Source organism: Coregonus clupeaformis, unplaced genomic scaffold (assembly GCF_020615455.1).
Source record: "Coregonus clupeaformis isolate EN_2021a unplaced genomic scaffold, ASM2061545v1 scaf1602, whole genome shotgun sequence".
NCBI lineage: Eukaryota > Metazoa > Chordata > Actinopteri > Salmoniformes > Salmonidae > Coregonus > Coregonus clupeaformis.
The window spans coordinates 65540-91828 of NW_025535056.1; the positions used below are offsets into that span (position 1 = coordinate 65540).

At 45.3% G+C, this 26289-nt stretch overlaps 1 protein-coding gene and 1 non-coding gene across 4 annotated transcripts in view; one reads left to right on the forward strand and one right to left on the reverse strand.

Annotated features, from left to right (window-relative positions):
- LOC121561778 (uridine-cytidine kinase 1) overlaps nt 1-26289 on the reverse strand; it is a 42133-nt gene that overhangs the window by 4439 nt on the left and 11405 nt on the right. For 2 of the 3 annotated variants that reach the window (XM_045218478.1, XM_045218477.1), the window contains exons 2-3: nt 944-1103; nt 506-602 (exon numbers count right to left, since the gene is read on the reverse strand). In XM_045218478.1, the coding sequence (XP_045074413.1) occupies nt 506-602; nt 944-1103 (257 nt within the window). Of the gene's footprint in view, nt 1-505; nt 603-943; nt 1104-1368; nt 1418-26289 lie in introns of those variants that run through there. The other variant, XM_041874246.1, reaches the window with a different exon arrangement.
- Nucleotides 15841-15968, forward strand: LOC121561783. Its single transcript, XR_005999317.2, has one exon. It is a non-coding gene; the product is annotated as a U6atac minor spliceosomal RNA (small nuclear RNA).

Consider the following 26289-nt stretch of genomic DNA (forward strand, 5'->3'; position numbering starts at 1 on the left):
GCATCAGACAAGCTCCGTAGCCTACATATAGTTGATTTTATTCAAACATAGGGTGTTTGGAAAAATACACGTTTTAAAAGCGATTGGTCAAAAGAACAGACGACTCTCGGGTCAACCAGGATTTTATTTAGTTGGGAACTGCCCTAGTGTGCAAAACGTTTGGTCTTTTGCCAAACGTTTTGCAACGGAAACCGTTTACTCTAGGGTCCAAACGGAAGCATACAGACTAAACGAAACGGGGAGAGACCTATCTGAATTTGTCCAAAATAAACTTGTTTTCATTGCACAAAGTTTTCAGTTTGGAGTAAATGTTTTGCAACAGACTAATGCAATGAAATCAGACTAATGAATACACCCAGTTCTTTTGGTTTTTATTTTTCTTTAGGTCAAGGGTCATCTATCTGAGCTCTGGAATGTGGAGGGTGGGCATTTTTGATCCCGTCTGTCTGAATTCAAGAAGGGGCATTTCTGTACACTGGGTCTGGATGGAATGTTTCCTTCTCACCTGGAATGCGTGACAAAGTCATATGTCGGCACCTCCACCACACTCCCCTCCACAATATCCTTCAGGGTTTGGTACATCAACTCTTTGTCGAAAGCATCTGTAATAAACATTAAGGTTATTAACTCAATTACACTGTTCAGCCAGAACATTAGCCATTTATAATTCTAGCAAAGATTCATTAAACGCCATGATTAACTAAATCCACGTTATCTAAGTGATAAGTGACTGACTGAGAGCTTATGTTATTACAACGATTATACTTATGTTATTACAATTCATACAGGCCTGTAGTACATTTTACATTTACGTTTTAGTCATTTAGCAGACGCTCTTATCAAGAGCGACATACAGGAGCAATTCAGGGATTCTAACCAGCGACCTTTCGGTCCAATCTTTAGGCCCAACGCTCTTAACCGCTAAGCTACCTGCCACCCCCACCTGGGTGGTCAAAGTTGTAATGGCCCTTGAGTGCCTTGGCCTTCTGGTCAGGTGTCAAGACTCTGTAGAAACTATCTTGGCTGACGATAGCAACTTTCCTCTGACGATGGTCCACCTTGTTCTGGCCCAGCAACTCCATGATTTTGGCACATACTGTTGACTAAAAAACAGACAGGTTTATTATTTCCTAGATTAGCACAGTTTAGCTAAATCTATCACATAGAAAGGGGTTATGTGCATTTCAACATTTTGTGAGTTGAGTAAAGTTTCCATGAATTGTGTGTAATATACCATGTTAAAGACCTGTCACACGCAGGAAATGCATTGACATTTGGCATATTTTCAGTTTGATGATGAGGTTGGAGCAGAGAGCAGTAGCTGACACATTTCAAAATAATCTCACAGACAGAAAACAAGACACTAACGTTAGTTTAATTGATGGCTTGGTGGCAAGAGACGTCCCCATTTCATTAGCGATGTCACATTGTAATGAATACTCGGACAGAGTGGTAAGATCCAATCGCAGAATAGCGATGCTTTATTAGAGTACAGACAAGGGAATAGCTTAATCGTGGTCGGGCGGGCTGTGGTCAAAACTGGGCCAGGCATAGACAGGCAGAGGTACCAATGGAGCAGGCTTAGTCGTAGTCGAGGGCACAGGCACAGGATCAGAGGACGGTAATCACTGGGGTAGACAAGCAGAGGATTAAGCAATTCGGGGAGTCAAACAACAAGGCACAGGTCGGATACACGGGTAATCAAAAACAACAAACTCTCTCTCTCACTTCGGAACAAAACGCTTAGCAAGTCACAATGGAACAATACCTCGCGCCGACTGAGCTTCTGAGCACACCTTAAATCCTACACTAATTACTGACAGGTGTGCTCAGAACTCAGGTGAACCAGATCGAGTCTGATGACTCCCCCTCTCTGTAGATCGGGGAAGTGTCAGACTCTGTCTAGACCCTGCCAACCCCCGATCCCTTACACACATCACATCACGAGTTCTCCTATTCCTGCATGACAACTGTTAGAAATTGCGTAATTCAAATCTGGTATTGGAATAATAGAAAACATAATCAAGAGATATTCATTCCAAGCTAAATTTATTATATGCAAAATGTATGTATGATAAGTATGTTGGTTCGTATACGGGCTCACTGAAATACCACGCAGGGCAGACAGAGAACTAATCCATTGTTACAGGTTCTTCTTCAAATACTCTGACAGAGATCGTTCCCACTCTCTGCTGGCCAATCAGAGTAGAGACTGAGCGTGGTTTAGACTTACTCAGCCAATCCGTTGGCGCACGGGCTGGTCCCAACCCTTGGCGCTCCACCTGTTGCACACTGTTGCCAGGCATAAGTTTATCATAACAACCTGTGGAGTTAGCACCCAAAAGTCACCACTGTACTGTGAGTACATACGTTCAAGGATGGTTCACAGACAACAAAGAGGCAGTGTTCGTATCTGTAAGAAATACAAGTCTTATCTGTCCTTCCCCCTAACGTTCCTTACATGAATCACAGCCTGTTATGTGAAACAATTTATATCAGTATAGTACAAACCTATGCTTATCATTAATGCATTCCTTCTAAGCTATTCATCACATACAGATCCAATTATGAGAAAGCAAATCCCAACAATCCCCCTTTTCACACCCACTGGGTGTGAACCCAAAATAAGAAAACCCAAAATAATAAATAATAAATTTGGATTCCCCCTTTTCACACCCTCTAGGGTGTCACTCATTAAAATACAATACAAACAAAAATAATCACACTTTTATTAATAGACAATAATGATAATAAAAAGGCCTTCAGTTCTTCCATCTACACCTAACTTGTACTGAGTTGGCTACCAGCCACCCAGGAATCCTTTACCTTCACATAAGGAAAGAGAAACATTCACAATGGTTAACTTGATTAATAAAGCATAAAATACAGGATTAATAGAACACAAAACACAAGATTATTAAAACATAAAACACAAACAGGGAAGTAAATTTTGGCCCCCTTTAGACACCCTCTAGAGTGTCACTCCACCAAGCCTGGTAGGTCATATCCTTCATTCCTTAGGTCGGAGTCCGGGATTGGGCCGTATCTCACCATCTGTTGGGAAACCGCCTTCTCCATCTCCTTTTCTCACCAATCCTCAGACACAGGGAATAAGACAACATCCACAAAGAACAAGTATACCCATAGAAGCTATAACTTTACCCAGAATAGTTACAACAATAGTTTTCCATTTACCAAATATGTTATCAAACCAACCGTTTAGGGAGCTATCAATACCAGTGTTCTCAGCCAGTTCGTTCGCCAGCGTGGTCACTCCCTCAAGCGCTTTGGTGCTGTATTGTTTGAGGATGAAAGCACAGCACATAGATCCAAACAGAACACAAACTCCACCCCGCTCAGCCAAAAGCATATCTAAAGCTATTCTATTCTGCCATGTCATTAAGCTAGTTGCCGCTGTCTGCTCAGCTAATCCCTTTATTGCATCACGAGTGTGGTTTATAAATCTCTGCTGGTTATAGTAAATATAATTGATCCAATCTACGTTTTTATTAATTGTTGACCACCAGAAAAGACTTGATTCAAACCCAGCTGCGATCTGATTCCTAGCTTTGAATTCTTCTGGAACCCCTCGAGGTACTCCTATCCCATCAATATATATCCTTTCATCAAAGGATCCCGGGAGGAGGTCCTACTTTCTACGTGACAACTCACCAGTCTCTGACACGTTTGATTGTTTGCGTATGTAGGTGAGTTCACAATCTGTTATCACCACACAACCATCAGATGTCAGCACGGGCCTGGTTTTGGGTCCTTAAATCCTCTGGCTGCAATAAAGAGGAGAGATTAGTCATGGTCTCTTTAGTTGTGATATTCTCTGTGTGGGAGCAGGAGCTAAGATGCCCTACCCTGTATCCTATCTTACTAGTCCTAGAAAAACAATAATAAGAATCCCCTGAGACTTCGAGACTTCCCCCTGAGATCGGGGGATACAGATAGTGCAAGTTACCATAAGACTCCTTCACCACATTCCCAGGTGGCTTGAACAATTTAATCATGGAGGATAAACCTGACAGAGAGTTAAAGCCTGTCAAGGGGAACGGAGTAGTTGTTAACCTTGGTTTGGCTGTCCTACAGGCATAACAGTCCTCTTTAGACATAGTTCTTGCCGTATACTGAATCCATTCCAACCACAGGTTAAAATCTAATTACTCCGTCTCCATCTGTACTACTTCCTTCAGGTCTATAGTTTGCACTAACTTTACCACAGCCCCGGTCTCACTACCTCCCTCAGAGAGGTTTACTCTATATGGTGCCCCAGTTGAAGAGGATATCTCACTTGTCGTCCCCCCCGCTTGGTATGAGCAACTACATAGTCCCAGGATGTACATGGTGACATACATATGGTGATGTCCTTCCCTAAAGTCCCTAGTACTTCCCCTTTTCCTTACGTCTAGCTGTCTCCTATGCCTTCGTAGACTGTGCTCAGGTATTATTTTATCGACTTGTGTTAGGTTAACTACTACTTCTGGCTGATCAGGAGGGTCTGTGTGTGCTAGGAATATGGCCCCCACAATCAGACAGCTACCTGCCGTCGGGAGACCTGTGAATCCCCACCCTTGCCCTGAGAACATGTCAGACGCCAGAGGCCAACCCATTGCTTCACCTTCTATCGAACTCACACAGGGATGATCAGACAGGGTAAGGGAATCTTCGTTAAGGAGCCAACCCCCGAGCCCTAGTGGTGATCGGTTCTTTCTCCTAACTCTGTGTTTGTTCGTCAGGTGTAACTGGGTTTACCTTTTTGCAGTGTTTGACATGCACCCAGGTGGATCTAATAGGACTTGGTAGGGCCCTTCCCAACAGGCCTGCTTCAGTCTTTCTTCTTTTAGGGACTGGATGCTCACCAGTCTCCTGGTTAGATAGAGTGGGTCACCTTCTCCTTTAGTTCACCTGTGGGGCACAAAACCTCTGACATACGGGTGTGGTTAATAAACTATCTTCACACATGTTCAGTTCTCAATTTCTAATCTTTTTAATTTTTTTTGAAGTATTTTGTCCTCTCCTTCGTATATATTTATTATTTAATCCTACCATCCCCCTTTTTGACACATGATTTGCCCATTTGTCAATACTACCACCTACCTAAACAATCACTTAGGTGATATCGGTAATTCATTATCCAATTACCATCCCTCCACTCTCTCTTCTGTTATTTTATGGTTCAAATCATATATATTATTACCAAATTATAATCTTCTTCACACTTTTCACAGTATTATAAATTACCCTCAACTTAGTAAAATAAACTCTTAAAGTCCTCCTCTCATGCCTTTAGAATTTACTAGTGTGGATGATTAATTAACAACAGAAGGTTAAAACAGAGTTCAGAGGCAATTGAAATTATTCAACGAACTGTTTAATCCCATAGTATACTAAACATTACCATTATTCTAAATATTTCATAAATGTTAGTTATCCCAAGTGTTCATTAAGTCCTCATGACATTCATTCTCATAAGAAATCATATATACTGTCAGGAGTTGCTATGGTAGGTGTGGTGTGGAATCAGGCGCAGGAGGCAGAAGTAAAGTCCAACAAAATACTTTAGTAGATATCACAAATAAATATCCAAAACCAGCCCGGAGGCGAGAAAAGCGCGCACAGGCGTACACAAACGGGCGCAATCAACAAGTGCGTAATCTACTCCAAAACACAAACAAGGAGGAAAGCACAAAATAGCGCACCAAAACCCGGTAGCGCAGCAACACGACATGGAACAATTACACACAACACCTAACTAACAACAAGGAAACTAAATAGGGTGCTTAATGAGACATAACACAAAACAGGTGTGACAAACAGACAAAACCAATCAAACAAGAAACATAGAGCGGTGGCAGCTAGTACTCCGGAGACGACGACCGCCGAAACCTGCCCGAACAAGGAGGAGGGGCCGCCTCGGCCGAAACCGTGACAGTACCCCCCCCCCTTGACGCGCGGCTCCAGCCGTGCGCCGCCCCCGGCCTCGGGGACGACCAGGAGGACGCGGAGCAGGGCGCGTAGGATGACCACGATGGAATTCGGTCAGCAGGGACGGATCCAGAATGTCCCTCCTCGGCACCCAGCACCGCTCCTCCGGACCGTACCCCTCCCACTCCACGAGATATTGGAGACCCCCCATCCGGCGTCTCGAATCCAGGATGGTCCGAACAGTGTACGCCGGAGCCCCCTCGATGTCCAACGGGGGCGGAGGAGTCTCCTCAATCTCAAAGTCCTGGAGTGGACCAGCTACCACCGGCCTGAGGAGAGACACATGGAACGAGGGGTTAATATTCTTGTAATCAATGGGCAGTTGTAACCTGTAACACACCTCGTTCAATCTCCTCAGGACTTTAAAAGGCCCCACAAACCGCCGACCCAGCTTCCGGCAGGGCAGGCGGAGGGGCAGGTTTCTGGTTGAGAGCCAGACTCGATCTCCAGGTGCGTACACTGGCCCCTCACTGCGGTGTAGGTCGGCGCTCGTCTTCTGTCGACGGATGGCTCGCTGCAGATGGACGTGTGCAGCGTTCCACGTCTCCTCCGAGCGCCGCACCCACTCATCCACAGCAGGGGCCTCGATCTGGCTCTCATGCCAAGGTGCCAGAACCGGCTGGTACCCTAACACACACTGGAAAGGGGTTAGTCTCGTGGAGGAGTGGCGGAGAGAGTTCTGTGCCATCTCGGCCCAGGGCACATATCTCGCCCACTCCTCCGGCCGGCCCTGACAATATGACCTCAGAAACCTACCCACATCCTGGTTGACTCGTTCGACCTGCCCATTACTCTCCGGGTGGTAACCCGAGGTAAGGCTCACCGAGACCCCCAACCGTTCCATAAAGGCTCTCCAGACTCTGGAGGTAAACTGGGGGCCTCGATCGGACACTATATCCTCGGGTACCCCGTAATGCCGGAAGACGTGAGTAAATAGAGCCTCAGCGGTCTGTAGGGCAGTAGGAAGACCCGGCATGGGAAGGAGACGACAGGCCTTCGAGAACCGATCCACAACGACCAGGATGGTGGTATTCCCTTGTGAGGAGGGAAGGTCGGTAACAAAATCCACCGAGAGGTGAGACCAGGGTCGTTGTGGAATGGGCAGGGGTTGTAATTTACCCCTGGGCAAGTGTCTGGGCGCCTTACACTGGGCACACACTGAGCAAGAGGAGACATAAACCCTCACATCCCTGGCTAACGTTGGCCACCAGTACTTCGTACTAAGGCAGTGCACTGTCCGGCCAATACCTGGATGTCCAGAGGAGGGGGACGTGTGAGCCCAATAAATCAGCCGATCCCGGACCTCGAGCGGGACGTACGTCCGACCCACCGGACACTGTGGAGGGCTAGGGTCGGTACGTAATGCCCGCTCGATCTCCGCATCGACCTCCCACACCACCGGTGCCACCAGACAAGACTCCGGTAGTATGGGAATGGGCTCCACGCACCTCTCCTCCGTGTCATACCGCCGGGACAGGGCATCTGCCTTCCCGTTCTGGGACCCAGGGATGTAAGTGATCTTGAACACAAACCGGGCGAAAAACATAGTCCATCAAGCCTGGCGAGGATTCAGTCTCCTAGCTGCCCGAATGTATTCCAGGTTACGGTGGTCGGTCAGAATGAGGAAAGGGTGCTGAGCCCCCTCAAGCCAATGCCTCCACACCTTTAGGGCCTGTACTACGGCTAACAGCTCCCTGTCCCCTACGTCATAATTCCGCTCCGCCGGACTGAGCTTCTTAGAATAAAAAGCACAGGGGCGGAGCTTAGGTGGTGTGCCGGACCGTTGTGAAAGAACTGCCCCGATACCGGCCTCAGACGCATCCACCTCTACTTGGAAGGGTAAAGTGGGATCCGGGTGCGCCAGCACCGGAGCCGAGGTAAACAGGTCCTTCAGTCTCCCAAAGGCCCTGTCCGCCTCAGCCGACCACTGCAAGCGCACCGGACCCCCCTTCAGAAGAGACGTTATGGTAGCTGCCACCTGTCCAAAACCCCGGATAAACCTCCGGTAGTAATTCGCAAAACCCAAGAACCGCTGCACCTCTTTAACCGTAGTTGGGGTTTGCCAATTACACACGGCGGACACTCGGTCCACCTCCATTCTCACCCCTGACGCAGACAACTGGTAACCCAAAAAGGAGACTGACTCCTGAAAGAACAGACATTTCTCGGCTTTGACATACAGGTCATGCTCCAACAGTCTCCTCAATACCCTGCGCACCAGGGCTACATGCTCGGCCCGAGTAGAACTGTACACCAGAAAATCATCTATGTACACCACTACTCCCTGCGCCTGCATGTCCCGGAAAATCTCATCTACAAACGATTGGAAGACTGATGGAGCATTCATTAACCCATATGGCATGACGAGATACTCGTAATGGCCGGAGGTAGTACTAAATGCTGTCTTCCACTCATCGCCCTCCCTAATGCGCACCAAGTTATATGCGCTCCTGAGGTCCAATTTTGTGAAGAACCGTGCCCCGTGTAATGACTCCGTCATGGTCGCAATCAGCGGGAGTGGATAACTATATTTCACAGTCACCTGATTGAGACCGCGGTAATCAATACACGGACGCAAACCTCCATCCTTTTTCTTCACAAAAAAGAAGCTCGAGGACGCGGGAGAAGTGGAGGGCCGTATGTATCCCTGTCTCAGAGACTCGGCAATGTAAGTCTCCATTGCCCTTTTCTCCTCCTGTGACAAAGGATACACACGGCTCCGCGGGAGCGCAGCTCCTGTCTGGAGGTCTATCGCACAATCCCCCTGTCTATGAGGTGGCAACCGTGCCGCTCTGGTCTTACTAAACACGAGTGCCAAATCCTCATACTCAGGCGGAATGTGCAGTGCTGGCATCTGGTTCGGGCTCTCCACCGAGGTCGCCCCTACGGAAACACCCAGACATAGCCCCTCACACTGAGTAGACCACCCTTTAAGAGCCTTCTCTCGCCACGAAATCGTAGGGTCATGGGTAATCAACCAGGGAAGCCCCAGTACCACCGGATACGCAGGAGAGTCGATCAGATAGAGTTGAATCGTCTCCTCATGACCCCCCTGCGTCATCATCCTAAGTGGCGCCGTGACCTCCCTAATTAACCCAGATCCTAACGGACGACTATCTAAGGCATGTACAGGGAAGGGCTTATCGACTGGAAGGAGGGGAATCCCTAACTTAACACAGAATTTACGATCTACAAAATTCCCAGCTGCGCCTGAATCGACTAGCGCCTTATGCTGGGAACGAGGTGCAACCTGTGGAAAACAAACAGGTAATGTAATGTGTACGACAGAAAGCTCTGGGTAAGTAGGGCGCCTACTCACCTGGGAGGACTCCCCAATGTATGACCTGCCATCTCCCTCACCAGGGGACCCTCCCCAGCACCTAGCCGCGGTGTGCCCTCCGCGGCCACAGTTGGTGCAGGAGACTGCCCCCCTCGGGTTCCTTCCTCTCTTCCCTCTAGCGCCAGCACCTCCAAGCTCCATCGGGCTCTGCTCGGAGGCGCTGGAGGGTGGAATGGGAGGCCCCCACCTGGGACGTCCGCGGGTCGCGAGCAGGGTGTCCAGCCGAATGGCCATGTCCACCAGCTGGTCAAATGTTAGTGTAGTATCCCTGCACGCTAACTCTCTGCGGACGTCCTCCCGAAGGCTACATCTAAAGTGGTCTATGAGGGCCCTCTCATTCCACCCTGCATCGGCCGCTAGAGTCCGGAACTCCAGCGCAAACTCTTGGGCGCTCCTCATCCCCTGTCGGAGGTGGAATAGACGCTCCCCCGCCGCCTTCCCTTCTGGTGGATGGTCGAAGACAGCACGGAAGCGGCGGGAGAACTCCGCATAGGTGACTGTGGCGGCGTCTATTCCCCTCCATTCGGCGTTGGCCCACTCCAACGCCTTGCCGGAGAGACAGGAGATGAGGGCGGAAACGCTCTCGTATCCCGAGGGCGCCGGGTGTATGGTGGCCAGGTAGAGTTCCACTTGTAATAGGAACCCCTGACACCCGGCAGCGGTGCCGTCGTACGCCCTCGGGAGCGAGAGCCGAATCCCACTGGGTTCCGGTAGTTGGACGGGCGGGCTGTCCGATGGTGATGGTGCGATAGGTGGGGGTGTGGGTACCCCGCTGGTTTCCCATCGATGGAGGGTGTTCATGACGCGGTCCAAGGCGTGCCCGATCTGGTTGATTCGATCCTCTTGACCGCGAAGACGCTCCTCCATGATGTCGGTGGGTGCTCCTGCTGATTCCATATGTGGTGTGTAATTCTGTCAGGAGTTGCTATGGTAGGTGTGGTGTGGAATCAGGCACAGGAGGCAGAAGTAAAGTCCAACAAAATACTTTAGTAGATATCACAAATAAATATCCAAAACCAGCCCGGAGGCGAGAAAAGCGCGCACAGGCGTACACAAACGGGCGCAATCAACAAGTGCGTAATCTACTCCAAAACACAAACAAGGAGGAAAGCACAAAATAGCGCACCAAAACCCGGTAGCGCAGCAACACGACATGGAACAATTACACACAACACCTAACTAACAACAAGGAAACTAAATAGGGTGCTTAATGAGACATAACACAAAACAGGTGTGACAAACAGACAAAACCAATCAAACAAGAAACATAGAGCGGTGGCAGCTAGTACTCCGGAGACGACGACCGCCGAAACCTGCCCGAACAAGGAGGAGGGGCCGCCTCGGCCGAAACCGTGACATATACCCCAAACTCAGCCAAAACCTAAAAAACTCCATAAAATTCACTGTGTGTGCTCCTCTAAGACCTATCACCCTTGACCTGCTGAAAACCCCCCAAAATTGAAACAAAAAGGCTTTATAAACATCATACTAGGTGTGTTGTTTTTTGTTTGAAAAACCCAATTTGAAAAATAACAACCACAAATAGCCAGGCCTCACTTAATTTGGTAGCTCACTTTTATGACCTAAATACTGCCTAACTTCACTACTGCTAGCCCTGGGCTAAAGATGGTAGTACACACAAAACATGATACAGATATCCCCAGTCTTAACCCATCAATAATTGTTTGTATCTATCTAATTCCTCATAATTAATCCATAAAACCACTCAAAATTCCCCGAGTATACAATGATTATTTAATTGATTACCCTAACTCTGCTACATGTGATCTCATCTCAAATGATCCATTATCAATTATTTGTTCAACCCCCTAGGAAAATCTGTCTCCCCTTCTATTGTTCCTGTCCCCCCTGCTTCACCAATCCAGAACCCACCACAGGCTGGCGCTATTCCCCCAGCACAACAGCCAATGCCACTTGCATCCCCGTAACCAAAATAAATGATCGTTGTACCAACTATTTATGTACCAACTATTTATATTTTCCCGCTAACCCATTTCAGTTGGCTATTCAATTTATTTAACTGTTCTCTCTGATTAGGCCCTAATTAATAAAACAAATACTTGCTATCGTTGATAAGCATACATTTAATGATGTTCCTAACATTTGAACTCTCTCTCACCCCTCCCCTTGCTCCTTCGGGGAAATCCATGGGGACCTTATAACATATTTTCATAGACCTTTCTAGAATACTTCTATTTAAGCTATCTAATTCAACCTTTCACATTCTGGTGTTCAACCTTCCCAAGTTCTCTCATGTCACCCTGCTCCTCCGCACACTCCACTGGCTTCCAGTTGGCTTGCATCTACTACAAGACCATGATGCTTGCCTACGGAGCTGTGAGGGGAACGGCACCTCCTTATCTTCAGGCTCTGATCAGACCCTACACCCAAACGAGGGCACTACGTTCATCCACCTCTGGCCTGCTAGCTCCCCTACCTCTACGGAAGCACAGTTCCCGCTCAGCCCAGTCAAAGCTATTCGCTGCTCTGGCACCCCAATGGTGGAACAAGCTCCCCCACGACGCCAGGACAGCGGAGTCACTGACCACCTTCCGGAGACACTTGAAACCCTACCTCTTTAAGGAATACCTGGAATAGTATAAAGTAATCCTTCTTCCCCCACCCCCCATAAAAAAAAAAGGTGGTTGTCCCAATGGCTATCATAAATTGAATGCACCAATTTGCAAGTCGCTCTGGACTAGAGCGTCTGCTAAATGATGTAAATGTAAATGTAAATGTAATGGTAGGCCACACAAGCTCACAGAAAGGGACACATGCTGAAGTGCGTAAAAATCATCTGTCCTCGGTTGCAACACTTATTATAGAGTTCCAAACTGCCTCTGGAAGCAACGTCAGCACAATAACTGTTTGTCGGGAGCTTCATGAAATGGGTTTCCATGGCCGAGCAGCCACACACAAGCCTAAGATCACCATGCGCAATGCCAAGCGTCGGCTGGAGTGGTGTAAAGGGAAATCTTAATGTTACAGCATACAATGACATTCTAGACGATTCTGTGCTTCCAACTTTGTGGCAACAGTTTGGGGAAGGCCCTTTCCTGTTTCAGCATGACAATGCCCCCGTGCACAAAGCGAGATCACTACAGAAATGGTTTGTCGAGATCGGTGTGGAAGAACTTGACTGTCCCCCACAGAGCCCTGACCTCAACCCCATCGAAAACATTTGGGATGAATTGGAACGCCGACTGCGAGTCAGGCCTAATGGCCCAACATCAGTGCCCGACCTCACTAATGCTTTTGTGGCTGAATGGAATCAAGTCCCCACAGCAATGTTCCAACATCTAGTGGAAAGCCTTCCCAGAAGAGTGGAGGCTGTTATAGCAGCAAAGGGGGGACCAACTCATTATTAATGCCCATGACTTTGGAATGAGATGTTTGACGAGCAGGTGCCCACATACCTTTGGTCATGTAGTGCATATGAGTGCATCCGACCACCTCTCTGCAGCTGAACAGAGCGAAAAGAAAACGAGACTACAAGCAGGGAGGAGGGATGGTCGGCCAATTTCAGGTCGGAGTCACTCTGGCCTGGGGCCTATCAATGCAGGTTACCGTACCGGTTGGGGGGCCAAACTGGCTGCTTCCTTCCTTCATCTGTAAGACATGCACTTTGAGCTAGTATTGTTTGTAATGACAATAAAATGTGCCAGCATGAGCCTTTTGCCAGCTAGCTAGCTAGTAAGCTAAACAAAATGTATGTTGAAGTAGTTAAAGTGATAACATCGCTAACTAGGTTCGGTTGTATGAAATATACTAACTAGCTCTCGAAAACCCTTCTCCGTGCGTAGGGTTGTCAGCGGTTACATTTGCCTAACTGTTGGCTCCATGCTGTGTTTTAACGTTTAGAAATGTCAATAATCATCGCTTTCTAAACGGTTTTCGAAAAATATATGCTGATATGCCCCTTATCTTTCATATCAGCGAGAAATAATCTTTCAAATAAAATACACACTTACTTTAGCAGTTTTGCACAGATCCACAAGCTGATGAACTACACTTCCAACCCAGTTACGCCTTACACACAGGTGTTCGGAGCATGATATGTCTTCTGTCTGTCTTCCATAAACAAGTGATGTAACATGAAGATATGGCATTGTGGGAACACTAACCCTATGAAGGTGTGTATCAATTTAACCTTTTGTTTGAAAATTATTCCTCGCTGATATGAAAGATAAGGTCCTTATGCTTCCAAAACCGTACCGCAAGCGATGCGTGTTAGCTAATGTTCAGACAGAGCGTCTGAGCTCTTAACAAAACTCCCCCGTACAGAAGATGGCATCATCCAATGACTCTTATGCGTAATGTAATGGAACTGAGAGTCATGATCAAGAGCTAGATAGTAACTAGCTATATCTAACTTTCCCCCTTTTAAAGGGTAGGTAGTGTAAACGTAACCACATTTAACATATGGATTTGTAATTACATGCTAGCATGGCTAGTAGCTAACATTAGCCAGCCGGAACCACTGAGGCTGTGAACTAGCTAGGTAGCACCGGTTCTCCATATGATGTTGAGAAATAGTGCATTGTGGGTACTTCTGAAGATATTCGGAAATAAGTTAATACATATGTAAAAACATAACTATGTTTGTAGTTATACGTAACCATACTGTAACTACAACTAAGTTACTAAGTATTTGACCACACGGTGTTGTTACTTTGAGTTACCCTTTAGAAAGGCTGGATTTCTGTATAAGTACTTTGTGACATCTGCTGATGTAAAAAGGGCTTTATAAATACATTTGATTAGATTTGTTTTTGTGTAATTGTAGCTAACTAGATAATGTTAGCTATCACTGATGTCTAAAGGGGGTGGCTAGTTAAGTCTGGTAAAGTAAACTGACAACAACAACCAGTAGCTATAATTAACATTAGCTACCTGGTTTAAGCATTTTGACCACTCATCTGTCAATCAGTACAAAATCCGACCGCAGTTGAAGAGAGAGGAATATCGAAAACTTCCAACGCTACTTCATGCTTCTCATCCATGCAGTATTATTTTGTCTTGAGCTGAACATTTCAAACGTGTTCTTTTGACATATTTCCCTTCCCTTCAAATTCTCGCGTTGATGACGTTTCACATTTTAACCAATCAAATCTAATCTGTTTTAACTTTAACCTACTGTACGTCATTGGCGTCAACTGATGGAGGCAAACACAACATTGTTCGTTTTCGAGACAAGGACGAAAGTAAGTAGACAACTGTGAGAGATTTATTATTTTTATAATTGATGGGATGACTAACTTAGAAAGAATGCATTCTGGACTGTGCTAATGTAGGTTGTGACACCTGGCAAGCTGTGATTGATGTGAAGAGCTGTTTTAGGGGGTAAAATGAGATAAGGATTTTGTCTCCAAATGCTAGACTATACTGGTTCTTTGTGATCTGTGAACCTTCCTTGGACGTAGGAATGGTGTCTAAGGGAGCTGGCTCTTCTCACTATGACAGGTTGTTATGATGAACTCCTGAGTGGCGCAGTGGTCTAAGGCGCTGCATCGCAGTGCTAACTGTGCCACTAGAGATCCTGGTTCGAATCCAGGCTCTGTCGCAGCCGGCCGCCACAGGGAGACTCATGGGCGGCGCACAATTGGCCCAGGGTAGGGGAGGGAATGGCCGGCAGGGATGTAGCTCAGTTGATAGAGCATGGCGTTTGCAACGCCAGGGTTGTGGGTTCGATTCCCACGGGGGGCTAGTATAAAAAATAAAAATGTATTCACTAACTGTAAGTCGCTCTGGATAAGAGCGTCTGCTAAATGACGTAAATGTAAAATGAACGTATGCCTGAAAACAGGGATGCGCTAAGAGGCGGGGGACTAGCCTGTGCATCAACGGATTGGCTGAGTAAGTCTAAACCACGCTCAAGTCTTTACTCTAATTGGCCAGCAGAGAAGTGGGAAACTCTCTCTGTCTGAGTATTGAATCTGAAACAATGTTTTAGTTCTCTGGGGTGCCCTGCGAGGTATTTCAGAGAGCCCGTATATACGAAACATCATATTTACCATTGAAGGTTTTTGCATTAATTAAAATAACTAGTATATCTTAGAAGTCGTGTTGACCTCTTTTGTTCCTAATACCAGATTTGAATTGACGCAACTTTGACACAACTAAATACAATCAGAAACCGAATAGGTTGTTGTTTCATAGCATAGACCAAAACGGTCTGGTTTCAGTTCTAAAATGTTTTGTTGACTTCCTGGATTAGGCTTTGGGTCAATAACTCGATGTCATTGGCTCACACCAATAATATGGACATTTTGGGCAATGCATTCTGGTCCTTTTGTAGATATAACGAAAAAACGTATATAAATACTGATTTAGATTTAGAGAAAAAATTGCACGTATTAGGAAATAGTATATTTTATAACTGTTATTGTATATTTGGCCATTTTGGTAGAATAAATTTCAGCAACCGTAGCCGAGAAGTTTATACTCCAGCAGCCATATATATAGTGGTCATTTGACATTGAGTGTTTGTGTTGTATGAAAGGAGAGAAGGTTAGCACTCCCCTTGACAAGGATGGAAGAGGCCCTAGTGGCCTTCAACACACATATTGTTAAGGCATTGTCACCTACTTCGTGACATCTTCAACCAAGTTTTTTAATGGTACATCCTCACACAAATATATACTCTACACAACATTATTTTTCTTAGCATGTTGAGAATTATGAGACATCCTGACCAGGAAAATGAAACAGGACAGTTATTTCATTGTCTGTTTTTGATTGAAGAATTATCACTATTGCATTCATAGTCACTAAATTAAGTTGCTAGTTATGCCCCCTAGCATAACCAACAGACAACAGCATGTAACACAGTGTACTCAAGATGAGAATGCTGCGTTCATCCTGAAATCTTTGTGTAGGTTTTCTCAATTACCAGAAGAGGGCAGTCATGTTCTACCAAAGACACAGAAGAGCTCAGACTTCCTGCTTCAATCCATCGTCCCCCAAAAAAGGTATGCCTGGCCTGAGGGTATCTGGAATAAAGATGACAAAAATATATTTTCAATAAACTTCACCTGAACATTCCTTGAATGTGAAGAGATCTAGATAGGCAATAGCCTTACTATGCTGGTGAATATGAGACATACAGTAGCTTGTTGTTGGCTAAGTCCCCCATACTTGTCTCTGAACCCGGATCAGAGAGCCTGTGAGGCTGATGAGGCAGCAGACCTCTAGAGATCCATCTGCCCTGGCAGCCAACCATTATACGGGGGGCTCTCTCTGTGAAAGCCATCAGGGCCCTCTGCCCAGACCACAGCAGGCCACCTCAGTGTGCATGTGTCTATGTGTCTGGGTCTACTGCATCAGGCAGGCAGACTGGTGAGATAGGGATAGGCACAGGGCCGGACTACCACATTTGGGGCCCCAGGGCAGCTACCTCCAGGGCCCCCCCCCCAAAAAAAAAAAAAAAAACAACTTTTTTTGTGAGGGGGATGACAGCTAACTTCCTACATTTCAACACATTTTGCCATGAGAGAGAGAAAAATGTGCAGTTTTATAATGCTATGCTACACATTTTGTCATAAGGCTGATATATATATTTTTCAGTTTTAAAGCACATTTTCTACAATTCAACAAATGTTGCCATGGGGTAGAGAGAAAAATGTGCTGTTTTATAGCTCATCTCAGGCTATTCTTCACATTTTGCCATGATGCTGAGAGAAAATACTGCAGTTTTAAAGACAATTTCCTGCAATTATACACATTTTGCAATTGCAATTATGATGTGTTCATATGCTATGTTTTTTTTTTGGGGGGGGCCCTGGAGGTCGGGGGCCCTGGGGCACGTGCCCTACGTGCCCGTTCGGTAATCCGGCCCTGGATAGGCAGCTATGAGGTCAGCTCACCTTGTTTTCCCATGACTTGCTGATTGAGCGATAACAGTGATACATTATAGAGGAGGAGGCCTTCAGTAGTTGCCTTCAACTCCTAGATACATGTATTGCAGCAGTGTGTGTCTGGGCTTCTCTACTACAATCGCCCTATCTCATATGTGTACCCAGCTGAAACCAGTATCGAACCTTTCTTATCAATGGCTTTGATCAGATTTTGATGTTGTTGTAGGCGGCAGGCCCGGAGGCCCTTCTGGACCATAGTAGCCTGGACTGAACTGAGAGAGTACAGGCTACTGAGTTATGAGAATCTGCACCAGTATAGAGGTATGACCACACATAAGATATGGCAAAATGTGTAGAATTGCAGGAAATTCATTTAAAAACTGTAACATTTTCTCTCAGCCCCATGGTAAAATGTGCAGAATTGCAGGAAATAAGCTTTAAAACTGCATTACCCCTGCTATAAACTGATCATAACCCGAATGTTATAACGTTTCTGTGTGGAGTGGTTTTCTGATTGAGTAACTGTCACACACTGAGCTGCAGAGCTCAACTATGCTGTGTCATCATTTCCTTTCCCTCCTTAGTAATCCTCCAACATGGAAGCCTTTTGTCATAGCCAATATGTGTTGCATCATTTCCATTGATATGAGTTTGTGTACTGTATGAGAACTGAATGACAGGGAAACACAGATAGCATCAGTCAAGAGTCCCTGGACCACTGAAAACAAACCCCACGCCCTCACGTAGACCAGCCTACACAAAATAACAAATGTGGAGAAACTCACAAGTCTCCAGAACTTATTTTCCTTTTATAAAATAAAAACCACCACAATGCCATGGTAGTGGCGTTTATTCTATTAGTTAAAAAACTGCCATTTCTAACCATGGTCAGAACAGAAAGAAGTAAGGGGAGTCATTTTGAAAAGCAGGAGGAAAAGTGAAAAATGTGAGTGAAAAGTAGGTCAGCAGCAGTTGGTCTGTTGGTTGGTCGTTCCTCTACTCCATCTGGAATAATGTTGTAATGTAAATGTTGTCACCGCCGCTCTACTCTCCTCCACACGGCGAGCTGAGACTAGGCCGAGCACTGAGGTATTCTTTGGACCGGGGCTACAGCCGAGTGGAGCTCCTTGTATTATATTAGCTACAGTGCTGTGCTGGTCCCAACGAAAAGCTCCAAACGCTGTCCAACTCCCCAACATCATGACCATGGTCAACTGCCAGCTGGCTTGAGGACCTCTACATTGTCAACAAGAGTCTATTAAAAAAAGTCATTGGGGATTAGGCCTACAAGATTGCAATGAAGCAGTATAGAAGAATAGACTAGTTACTGAGAGGAATTATATCTGAATCAGTGGAGGCTCCTCAGAGGAGGCAGGGGAGGACTGTCCTCCTCAGTGAATTTCATAAAAATAAAAATAGTGAAACATTAAAAAGTTATAATTTTTAGATACAACTATACTAAATATATTCACATGTCACCAAATAATTGATTAAAACACACTGTTTTGCAATGAAGATCTACAGTAGCCTCAGCAGCACTCTGTAGGGTAGTACCATGGTGTAGCGGGAGGACAGCTAGCTTCTGTCCTCCTCTGGGTACATTGACTTCAATACAGTACCTAGGAGGCTCTTGGTTCTCACTTACAGTGAATTCGGAAAGTATTCACACCCCTTGACTTTTTCCACATTTTGTTACATTACAGCCTTATTCTTTTAATGAATTAAATCTAAAAATGTCCTCATCAACCTACACACAATACCCCATAATGACAAAGCGAAAACAGGTTTTTAGAAGTCTGAATACTTTCAGAGTCTGAATACTTTCCGAATGCCTGTACACAGTAATTATGACAACTTCCGGAGGATGTCCTCCAACCTATCAGAGGTCTTGCAGCATGAAGTGACATTAGTGGTGGTCAGTGCCGTTTAAGATGAGGGAGGATTATCTTTTTTTTGTGAGCATGGCCTTATTTCTATTACAGCATATTGGATGACTGTCATTCAAATTCCATTCACCCAGCTCATTGTAAAATCGGTAGGTTTAGGCTACTACATGATTTTCTCTGTACCCATCATGAGGTTGCTACAACCTAGCCTATGAATGAAAGTTTACAACGTAGGTGCACAGGTCGAGATAATTTTTAGTAATCAAGGTGACAGACAGTGACACATTCAAAATCACCATGCACATCTATCTGATCTAGGGAGTAATCGTTAGTCAAACAGTTGCAAATGAGAGTTTCTATTGGACAAATTCAGCTATGTTTATCCTCGTTTCGTTCCGTTTGCTTCCGTTTTTCAACAGAATCGGCGGAATGAATACACCCCTGATCACACGCAAACACTTTCATAGCAGCCATATAGAAACAGCATGATCACTTTGCTCCTTGTATATAGTATATACTGTAATTCCTTCTCGCAATTATCTACGTGCTTTCCTCCTCTCACCTTTTCCTTTCGCTTGTGCACTTCAGTGCCCAACACATCAGCTGTCTGTGACCAGGCAAAAATTCATTTCCAAGCCAAACCTTCATATCATGACTGCTAACCGCTACACACAGTCTACATCGTTGTCACCTCATAGTCAACATAGCTACTAGAACTAACGCGTTAGTAAACCCACTACAATCATACAATCATGCAGTACAGTGTACAGTCAGAAAGCAGTTTAGCAGTTACTCCGGTGGGACCCGGTGGCAATACATTTATAAAACCAAAAGCTTACCTTGACTTGGAAGAGTTCCAGTGTTGGATAGCCATAGCCACCTAGCTAACATAGCATCCCTCTCAGTTTGAGCCGGGTGTTTGAGTAGGCTAAACTAGCTAGCTGCATTCAGCTCCCTAAGTGAACGTTTTTAAAAACCACAACCAAATATAGCTAGTTCTCTCTCTCTCGCTTCTCCTTAATTTTGGAAGAAATTAATTTGTTCAAAACTGTTCAACTATTGTCTTTCTCTCTCTTTGAGTGAACTACTCACCACATTTTATGCACTGCAGTGCTAGCTAGCTGTAGCTTATGCTTTCAGTACTAGATTCATTCTCTGATCTTTAGATTGGGTGGACAACATGTCTGTCACGCCCTGACTCAGGGGACTCATATATGTTGAGTCAGGGTGTGAATGTTCTATGTTGTTGTATCTAGTATGTGTATTTCTATGTTGGCCAGTGTGGTTCCCAATCAGAGGCAGCTGTCGCTCGTTGTCTCTGATTGGGGACCATACTTAGGCAGCCTATTGGCACTGTCTAGTTGTGGGATCTTGTTCCGTGTAAGGTATGTTGTGTGTTCTACCTTGGACTTCACGTTTCGGTTTGTTGTTTTGTCGTTGTGTTTATAAGTTAATAAACATGTACGTATATCACGCTGCGCCTTGGTCTGACCCGTCATTCAACGAACGTGACAATGTCAGTCAGTGGAGGCTCCTGAGAGGAGGAAGGGGAGGATCATCCTCCTCAGTTAATTTCATAATCTGCATGCCAGTTATGATTTTCATGTGCACATTTTCATGGAACAGTTTAATTTAATGTATAATACTCTTTGTATCTCAAAATCCTTGTCTGTGGTTAATCTACATTCTATCTAAATCTTAATTAAAATTGTACAAATCTAAAAGTAACTTTTATTGCCATTGCCAACTATGTACAGTCGTGGTCAAAAGTTTTGAGAATGACACAAGTATTGGTCTCCACAAAGTTTGCTGCTTCAGTGTTCTTAGATCTTTATGTCAGTAGTTACTATGGTACACTGAAGTATAATTACAAGTATTCCATAAGTGTCAAAGGCTTTCATTGACAATGACATTCAGTTTATGCAAAGAGTCAATATTTGCAGTGTTGACCCTTCTTTTTCAAGACCTCTGCGATCCGCCCTGGCATGCTGTCAATTAACGTCTGGGCCACATCCTGACTGATGGTAGCCCATTCTTGCATAATCAATGCTTGGAGTTTGTCAGAAGTTGTGGGTTTTTGTTTGTCCACCCGCCTCTTGAGGATCGACCACAAGTTTTCAATGGGATTAAGGTCTGGGAAGTTTCCTGGCCATGGACCAAAAATGTTGATGTTTTGTTCCCCGAGCCACTTAGTTATCACTTTTGCCTTATGGCAAGGTGCTCCATCATGCTGGAAAAGGCATTGGTCGTCACCAAACTGTTCTTGGATGGTTGGGAGAAGTTGCTCTCGGAGGATGTGTTGGTACCATTCTTTATTCATGGCTGTGTTCTTAGGCAAAATTGTGAGTGAGCCTACTCTCTTGGCTGAGAAGCAACTCCACACATGAATGGTCTCAGGATGCTTTACTGTTGGCATGACACAGGACTGATGGTAGCGCTCACCTTGTCTTCTCCGGACAAGGTATTTTCCGGATTGGCCCAAACAATCGGAAAGGGGATTCATCAGAGAAAATGACTCTACCCCAGTCCTCAGCAGTCCAATCCCTGTACCTTTTGCAGAATATCAGTCTGTCCCTGATGTTTTTCCTGGAGAGAAGTGGCCTCTTTGCTGCCCTTCTTGACACCAGGCCATCCTCCAAAAGTCTTCGCCTCACTGTGCATGCAGATACACTCACACCTGCCTGCTGCCATTCCTGAGCAAGCTCTGCACTGGTGGTGCCCCGATCCCAGAGCATATGAGCGGAGTGGAGCGGTGAGAATCTCAGCTCCTCGCTCACGGAGTTGTTCACCCCTCCGCTCCCCCCGCTCAAAGCCACATCAGGCCAGTCCGCTCATTATCGCTCAGCGCTCAACGCAGTTTGCATCGCGCTCCACTCAAATCGCCCCCGCTCACTCCAAAAAAGGAACGAAATCTGCATGTATTTCACTTTTAGCTTAAACCACAGCCTTACTTTATCTCCCCGAATTTGTTGCATACAGACTCATCTCGGATTATCCATTCTGTCTTGAAATGGGGATCTAACACTGACTCTAAAATGAGATGTTAATCAGTATAGTATATTCCGTAGCGAATTGACACGTTGTTTGCCAATGTTTCTGCAAAAGCAGCGATGCCCATTGGAAGTGCAGCGTGAGTGTAATCGGTGAGCAGGGATTTGATTTATGTGACAGCAGGGAGGATCATCCCCAGGTTCCCCAGCTCCTTCTGCATTTTGTCTGTGAGGTCTGCTAGTGGTGTCAGCACACGGACAAGGTGCGTCAGCTGCGGTACTTGATTCAGGGTGATGTTAGCAACATTAAACTTGAGTTTGTTTTGCCATAACGGGTCTTTTTGGAACAACCGGATGAACGACTGAATCATCCGCAGCTGGCTGCTCCATCAAATGGCGCAGGCATTTGTGGGGCGGACACCTAATTGGTCGGTTTCCTCTGTGCTCTTGCGTACACTTTTCACCAGGTGCCCGACTTTCACTAACAGCCTATTAATGTTGTCGTGCTCGTTAACGGCGTTTTTGATCGCCAGCTGAAGCATGTGAATGGGGCATCTCAGATGTAAATTTGACAAAGTAAAGTACTGATTTATCATAGTTTCTTGGGGGGGGGGTGTAGCCCGGTTGAGCTGCGCTGGCGAAGTGTTGCATCCCTTCGCGTTCTCCTTTACTCAGCGGTTCATAGTCCATGTAAATCATTTTTTGAAATGCTACATCCAGCTCTCTTTTTCTCTCCCTTGTTATGGTTGGGCCTTTGCCTGCAGTGAATAAACTTTTGAATTCCTCAACGCTTTTCTCTTGTTGCTGCTGCTGCTCCTCGCTCTATAAAATACAAATTCTTGGACGACACAAATTAAATTAAACAGATGGATTCTGGGTCAGGCTTGAGCATGCTTCAGACTCTTGGTGTGAGCGAGCGAAATTGGAGCGGGACATAGGGCGACGCTCCGTCCTTTTAAAAATGCCGCTCTGAGCTCTGTTCAAAATCCGTCCGCTCACGCTCCACGCTCGCTCCCGCTCCACTCCGCTCATATGCTCGATCCTGCAGCTGAATCAACTTTAGGAGACGGTCCTGGCGCTTGCTGGACTTTCTTGGGCGCCCTGACGCCTTCTTCACAACAATTTAACCTCTCTCCTTGAAGTTCTTGATGATCCGGTAATTGGTTGATTTAGGTGCAATCGTACTAGCAGCAATATCCTTGCCTGTGAAGCCCTTTTTGTGCAAAGCAATGATGACGGCACATGTTTACTTGCAGGTAACCATGGTTGACAGAGGAAGAACAATGATTTCAAGCACCACCCTCCTTTTAAAGCTTCCAGTCTGTTATTCTGACTCAATCAGCATGACAGAGTGATCTCCAGCCCTGTCCTTGTCAACACTCTCACCTGTGTTAACGAGACAATCACTGACATGATGTCAGCTGGTCCTTTTGTGGCAGGGCTGAGATGCAGGGGAAATGTTTTTTGGGGATTAAGTTCATTTTCATGCAAAGAGGGACTTTGCAATTAATTACAATTCATCTGATCACTCTTCATGACATTCTGGAGTATATGAAATTGCCATCATCAACACTGAGGCAGCAAACTTTGTGGACACCAATACTTCTCAAAACTTTTGATCACGACTGTAGAAATAGCCTACATAAAGCCAACACATAAAAACATTGCAGCCTGCAGGTACTGTATACGCATGGCATGTCTGCAACGAACTTGAAACATTGTATCAACTATCAACTGGGTCGCCCAGAAACTTGCACTAGCAAACTTGAAACATTGTATAACATATTCTGGGCCCTCAGAGTTTAGAGTCAGTGAGTTCGGGACAGACACAGCTGCAGGCTATTTGTAAAAGGTGTATTTTATAACGTTTCCACTGGATCAGAGCATGACATTTTTCCCTTTCATGCTGAGTGGTTATCGAAAGGAAGAATGCTGGAAATATTGTTCAAATACTTTGAGGAACTTTTGTCATTCTCAATTGATTCTAAAAACAGACTTTGTTAACTTGATGTTTGAGGTGAAGAAAAATTACTTTGAGAAGCTCCACAGCTCATTAGTGGTGGTGAGTTAAGACAATCAGAAATACTGTCAAACATCCCCAAATGGGCACATTAATAGGCCTGCATTTGCGCGCAGGCCAGGTAGACTAGTCCTACTTCTATATGCGTAATCAGGTGCGCGTCCTTAATCAACATTGACAGGAGCGTTTCAAACAAAAGACGATTAATAAATTGACAAAACTCGTAAATGGAATGAAATAAACAAAAACTTGTTTCTCACAAGTGTAGCATAGGTTGTGGGTTCTGCAAAACACATGTCCACTCTGACAATGAGAACGGTAAATGGCTGTAATAATAATAATATATTGAATGCATAAACAGAAATGACCTTTAACCAAACAAACATTGCAGATTAGAAATTATGGGAATTAACGGTAGGCTAAATGTAGGCTACTATTGGTGATATATGAAATGGGGAATTGATAGACACAGCAAACAATCCACACAATTAAGTTATGAATCAATGAATACCCACGAAATGGTGGGAGAGAGCGCATTCTGGAGAGAGACGTGCCTTGTGCATCTGAGCCACAATCCCCATATTCTTGGACCATGGCATCCCCGCGGCCTCCTCAATGGATTAGTCCACTGAGACAGGCACAAATCAGACAGGTGTCTCATGTGCCATGAAAAAAATACAATATATTTGTAACTGCTTGTATGTTTTCAATGCAGACCCTCTTTTGTCATACAGTATTCCAAATAAAGCACCCAGAATTTATGAAAGTTGCACAGTGTACCCGTAATCTTGTAATAAATCAAATCTAGTGCGACATAACTTGACATTTCTGCCATCCATTGTGACATTGTGGGAGGATAACCATCCTTCCAATTCATGGCAATGCATTTCTTAGCAGCTATAAATGCTAGGTTACACAGTTTCTTCTGATAACAGTCTCCAATATCAACATTTCCAAGCAAACAAAAACAGGGAGAAGGGGAGAATCTGAAGACATGCTGAGATAAAAGATTTCAGCCAGCCTTCACAAGATCATAACATATGCAAATATGTCCCCTTTAGTGTTTTACACCTCCAGCATTTCTGAGTGCATGATATTCAGTTTCACTGGCATATAGTATGTTCTGTGGATGGTCTTAAACTGCAGTAATTTATGTTTGAGATTATATGAGCATGACTGGGCATTCAAAATACTTTATCTGTATCCATTCATGATCATCAATAGTGTCTCCCAGGTCTTCCTCACATCTTTGTATGACATGTTTTGTGTCATCAAGAAAAGTCTCTATCAACCCTTGATATAGTTTGGAAATCAACTTTAGAGGTTTGTCACACTGCCTTAAAATAGTTTCAATCTTCAATGCTTCTGGCTTGTCCAGTGTTTGCTGCACAGAGAATAAAGTGTTGTATCTGCAAAAGTTCACCTCAGCGTCATCACAGACTGGTCTTCCCTGGTTGCCTGACCCTGCTGAGACCCCTGTCACCATCTGATCCTGTTCAGATGACAAAGAATTACCTCTGTGTACATTTATACATTATATTATCCAAGAATAGAATCAATGGTACACTTTTCACCAGGTGCCCGACTTTCACTAACAGCCTATTAATGTTGTCGTGCTCGTTAACGGCGTTTTTGATCGCCAGCTGAAGCATGTGAATGGGGCATCTCAGATGTAAATTTGACAAAGTAAAGTACTGATTTATCATAGTTTCTTGGGGGGGGGTGTAGCCCGGTTGAGCTGCGCTGGCGAAGTGTTGCATCCCTTTGCGTTCTCCTTTACTCAGCGGTTCATAGTCCATGTAAATCATTTTTTTAAATGCTACATCCAGCTCTCTTTTTCTCTCCCTTGTTATGGTTGGGCCTTTGCCTGCAGTGAATAAACTTTTGAATTCCTCAACGCTTTTCTCTTGTTGCTGCTGCTGCTCCTCGCTCTATAAAATACAAATTCTTGGACGACACAAATTAAATTAAACAGATGGATTCTGGGTCAGGCTTGAGCATGCTTCAGACTCTTGGTGTGAGCGAGCGAAATTGGAGCGGGACATAGGGCGACGCTCCGTCCTTTTAAAAATGCCGCTCTGAGCTCTGTTCAAAATCCGTCCGCTCACGCTCCACGCTCGCTCCCGCTCCACTCCGCTCATATGCTCTGCCCGATCCTGCAGCTGAATCAACTTTAGGAGACGGT